The sequence below is a fragment of the Corylus avellana genome, chromosome ca1 (genome assembly GCF_901000735.1).
Source record: "Corylus avellana chromosome ca1, CavTom2PMs-1.0".
In the NCBI taxonomy this organism is placed as follows: Eukaryota; Viridiplantae; Streptophyta; class Magnoliopsida; order Fagales; family Betulaceae; genus Corylus; species Corylus avellana.
In genome coordinates this window covers 23,967,796-23,973,222 of record NC_081541.1, presented here as the reverse complement: position 1 = coordinate 23,973,222, position 5,427 = coordinate 23,967,796, and the positions used below count along the sequence as shown (strand labels likewise).

The 5,427-nt window shown below is 34.3% G+C and overlaps 1 protein-coding gene across 1 annotated transcript; it reads left to right on the top strand.

The window, feature by feature from the left end:
* Positions 1-2,247: 2,247 nt before the first annotated feature.
* LOC132167357 (uncharacterized) lies at positions 2,248-2,865 on the top strand. Its single transcript, XM_059578306.1, has one exon. It carries the CDS (start codon positions 2,278-2,280, stop codon positions 2,719-2,721), a length of 444 nt encoding a protein of 147 aa, XP_059434289.1. The 5' UTR covers positions 2,248-2,277; the 3' UTR covers positions 2,722-2,865.
* The last annotated feature ends 2,562 nt before the right edge of the window (positions 2,866-5,427 follow it).

Sequence of the window (5,427 nt, the reverse complement as noted above, 5' to 3'; positions counted from 1 at the left end):
CCATATTTCAATCAAATGACAAAAAAGAAAAAATCATTTTGAATGACTAAAACTGTTTTACGTGGAAATATAGAGGTTTTATTTTGAGATTTTGATCAAGAATAATTATTTATCCAAATTACTAATAATTTGAACAGGTAATGTAAGAGACCCATTTGGAGCTCACTTGTCCAAATAAATTTTAGACTTCCCACGTTGCATGAGAAATGCTAACTACTATAATTTTATCCAACAATATTGACGTGCACTTGTCAATTTATTATTATTATTATTATTTTATAACAATGCTTCTTCTCTATTCATTTCATAAAAATAAAGCATATTGCTCTAACAAAACAATATCATAGATACAATGATAAATTCCTTTCATCTAAATTTGATCTATGTTTTGTTTAACACTTTAAATGTCACCGATTCAATCAATTTTCAGATATCCAGCATATTATGGCAAATCACATCTCTAGCTGCTACCCGGTCCATCACAACTTTCTTAACTAAACAGTGACTTCTTGGCTTTTTCATCTCCACTATAAGTGCATTCCCAAAACGCAATCCCCATTTGCTGCATCTACCATAAGTGAAAGTTCTTCCATATGCCTGATAATTTATCTACCATCGGTCAATGATTTGCTCCAAGAAAAGAACCACAGAGAAAACAAAAGACAAATCGGAGATCTGAGATCATTATTCTTACGATTTGTGTAAACAAACCCTTAGAAAAAGGACTATAGGATTTTTTTTTTTTTTTTTTAATAAAGAAGAAACTTTATCCCGTAAATCATTGCTAGAAGCAAATCTAGAGAGAATACACATAGGAACTGCTGCAGAGCCTAAGCATTAGCAGATTCACCACTGTATTATTTTTTAAAAAAAAAAGAAAAAAGAAAGAAAGAAGAGTTTGTTCTCTACTTGTTAGTATTGTTAGATAAATATTAATTAAAATTATAGTATCTAACATTACTCTATCATATTATCTACTCAAATTACTTATAATTCAGACAAATAATTGCGGTGAATCCTCATCCTTTATTCTCTTAGCAACACAAAAGAATTACACAGAACTCTGCAAGACTTCAACTAGGGTTTGTTCTCTCTGGCCGCCAAAGAGATGAGTGTGATTTGAGACTCCATGGGACGAGCCCCCCTCCTTTCTACTCCCTTCTTCCTTCCTCCCCTTTCCCTTCTCGCATCTTTGGAGGTCTTTCTATCCACCTCTTTTGAGGCCTTATCCCGCATATCAAATCCCTCACCACAGTCAACACTAGTTTTCCACCATATCTATTGTGTCCCTTGCAGGATTTGTCGAAGTTCTTAGTTTGAAATCTTTAGAAGATAGATCTATTTTCCTACGCTAGACCCAGCATGACACGCACCTTCCCACCGACCACCTCCCACTCTATCATTCGTCAATGTTCTCTGTCTTGTGGATTTTGTTTATGTTTTATTTTTACATGTATTTTTCTGTTTCTTTGTGTTTCGTTTTTTGAATTTGTTTGTCTTCTCTCTAGATTTAATTTCAATTGCAATTTATGAGGTGAAAGTTTAATCGTTTTCGTTTATACAAATCCTTAAGAGTAACGGTATTGGGTTTTCGGTCTATCTTTTGTTTTCTTCTATTTCTTTACTGGAAGAAAATCATTGACTGCTGCGGAGGAGTTTTAAGGCATAGAGAAAAATTGTCACTATGGTAGTGACAATAAAGGAAATTGCATTTGGAAATTAACTTGTAGTAGAGATGAAAAGTCCAAAAATCAATGATTGAGCAGCGGCTAGCTACAAACGTAATTCGCCAAAATTTGTTGCAGATTTAAAACTGATGGAGACGGTAATATTCAAAGAAATTGTTTTGTAATAATCTAAGAGGCTATTGTATGTGTCATAGATAATATTTAAGTTGCCAAGATTCTAAATTGTATATTTGATATTGTACTGATTAAAAAACTTTGCCCCATTTGCCCGTTAAAAAAAAAAAAATCACAACAAACAAACTAAAATTTGCCCGTTATATGCAGTTGCATTTATTTATTTAAAAAATCAGATGCTTCCACGTGACCTTTGTGCTAATTTTTTTTTTGACTTCACGCTATAACGTTAACATCAACTTTACAAAAGAGCTTTTTTTTTTTCTTCTCAATTATTAAAAAAAAATCCCTTAAATTTTATTTTATTTTTTAAAATTATGCTGAGGACGAAAATGCCCATGCTTTATATATATGATTCTCCTCCCACCCACCCATTTTCACAGATCTGCAAAATTCTCACACACCCACAACAAAAATGGAAGCTCTCATCTACCAATTCACCCTCCTTTCAAACCAAGCGTTGGAAGACAAAAGCTTCGATCCATCCAACATCGAAGACCTGATGAAGCTCTTCGAGATCGAATCCTACAAGTCGTGGGCAGCCATGGAGCTGGAGCAGCAAAAAGAAGCCGAAGAAGCCGAGTCGGCCATGCAGCAAGCCGAGGAGTACCTCGACTCGGCCATGGAAAGCGCCATGGACGAGTTCAGACGCTTTGAGGAGGAGCTCGAAAGCATGTCGAAGGCGGAGATGAACAGCCTCGTGGAAACCGCTGAGAATGCTAGAAAGATGGGGAACTCCATGGAGAAGAAGGCGGCCATCGCTTCCAAGAGATATATGGAGGCTGCCATGAATTCTGCTACTGCTTCCATGAAATCTGCTTGGAAGGGACTTGCATCCAAGAAGGTTCACCCTTCTTGATAAGCTCATATATACATATGATGTAATATTTCTCCTTTATTTCCTTTTGTTTTGTCCTTGTATTTCTTTTGAGCTATATTTGGTAATATGGGGAAAACCAATAATACCATGTTAAATAATTAATTAAGTTTTTTTTTCTTCATTTTTTCTGGTTTAATAATATATATGTGATATATAAAATTAATAATTTTTAAAAATTAATATGAAAATTATATAGAAATTGTCAAAGGTTGGGGACGATGAGGCAATCTTAAAAGTTTTCTTTCTTTTATTCGAAAAATTTAAATAAGTTCATCTAATTTGGATTTAATTATTGAGTTTCTAATTTCAAGAATATAGTTTTTAGGTTTTCATCCAAACTTAAAATAGGTTAACCAATCACTATACCGTCAAAATTAAGGGTTAGTCATTTACTATGTGTCTCATTCGACACATTATCATCCATGGAAGCACAAGTAATGCCACGTAAGAAAGTTCCAAGTCATTCATATAAAAAAAAACAAAAAAACAAAAAAAAAAAAAGGACCATATCTTATGGTCCTCTCAAATTGGTTATGGGGAAACCGCTTTGTGTGGTTCGCGAAATAAACCCTTAAAATGGAATGGTTATTCTTATAAAAAAACCATTATTTTATTTAATAGGGACATACTTCTTTCCCTTAGGAAGAAGAATACATATTCTTCTAGGAGAAGTGCTAGAAAATCAAAGAGAATTATCAAGAATTTTTTTCAAACTGACGTGACAAAATTTTAAAATGAAAATTCAAGGGGTGGCTAGAATTCTGCCACGTCAGTTTGGAAAAAATTCTGGACAATTCTCTTTGGCTAAGACCACCCTCAAATCCACTTAGGGTGGTGCCCACTGAAAATCAGGGGTTTTAAGTTTTTTTTTTTATTTATTTTTTTTAGTAATTTGAGTTTTAAGAAACTAAGGGATAATGTGAGGGGCTTTTTTGGTAATTTTGTCTCAATTTATATATGACACATTTCTTGTTACCAAACTAAAAGGAATTTAAATAGTTATTTCATTTCATTTTATTCAATTTCCAATAATAACTATTTTTTTTTTAATAGAATAGTCATTAATCATTATGCAAACTAACTCCAACCGACACTTTTTAGCAAAATTGAACTCATCATCATGGGCATATAACCTGGCCAAGTAGTCCCATGCCAAGTAGAAAATAAAAGGACGACAAAAATGTTACTTCTTATTGTAGTCAATACTATTAGGAATTCTATGGTTCAACTCCAGGCATTAACAGAAGATGTAACATAGTGTGTCATTGTAATAAAATAATTTTGCAAATCAATATTCCTACAATATTTTGGTATTTCAGCCAATATTTTGGTACATGATTCTCTTGGTATAAATATTCTAATATAATATAGGGCTATTTTTTTTTTTTTAGTACATATAATATGACCGCCAACAACAACAAATAATAATAATAATAATAATAATATCACATATCTTCAAAAAGAGTTTTCTATTTTTGAAAACTGAAAAATGGGTTTGAATATATTGCTGAAAGCCCATTGTCATCTTTTTAAAAAAGGAAATTTGTAAAATACCAATTATATCCCTAAATAAAAAAAAATTAAAAAAAAAAGAAAGAAAAGGACACTTAGGAGGCTGGTCTACATCGGGTGGTTGCTGCCACCCCTTCACTAGAGAGGGTTGGAGGAAGGTAGGTCTCTGTGTCCCCCACTTTCTCTTAAAAAAAAAAAAAATTATTATTTTTTATTTAATTATTAAGTACTTTTGCTAAAAGGCTTAAACAATGAAAGCACCGTTTTAACAAGATTGGTAATTATCTAAAAATATATATATATATATATATATGGTATATATGGCAAGAGAGAATACTATCGAAACCAATATTGATAAGCAATATTGGATTATCTTATGTTTTTTTTTTTTTTTTAGGGGAAAATGAATAATTTCATTAAACTGACAACACCGCTTCAGCCAATACAATGTCCCTAATACAAGAAGGAGACGTTGTTAACCATAATTGATTTACACTTTGAGAGACTGCCAATTTCACAAGCCTATGCGCCACTTCATTAGCTGAGCACCAGACATGACGAATATCCCATGAGCATCGTCCCTGAAGCAGCTCCTTAGTTTCTTCCAATATAAAGCCGTACCTAGACTAGCTGCTTTCCTCTCTCTTTATTGCTTGCACTATCTCAAGAGAATCTCCCTCCAATAGGGCCTCCGTGATTCCCAACTGACCCATTAGCGTCACTGCCACCCACAGAGCCAAAGCTTCCGCCACCCCTGGGTCACAGACAAAAGGCTTCGTCATGCACCGTGTTGCCATTACACCACCTAAATAGTCTCGAACCACCATGCCAACGCCCGTCATCTTTTTTCTGGTGTCTATTGCCGCGTCCCAATTGATCTTTAGAGTCCCCCTAGGTGGTGGTTGCCACTCTTGCACCACAGTCTTGCTAGCCACTTAAGTCTTACCTCGCACACCTTGTGTACCCTGTCGATGAAACTCCATTTGATCTCTAGCAGTTTTAAAAACCATCTTTGGATGAGAGAAACGTAGCCTCAAAGACCATTTTGTTCCTTCTTAACCAAATATGTCTGGCAACGCATGCAACCAGATCGAAGTCCTCCACCGTTAGTCTATCACTCAACTTTTGATGAATACTACTGAACACGTCCTTATTGCTACAGCGCTTCTGGAT

Excerpts from the sequence above, each read along its gene's own strand:
- LOC132167357 (XM_059578306.1), top strand. The coding sequence starts at position 2,278 with ATGGAAGCTCTCATCTACCAATTCACCCTCCTTTCAAACCAAGCGTTG.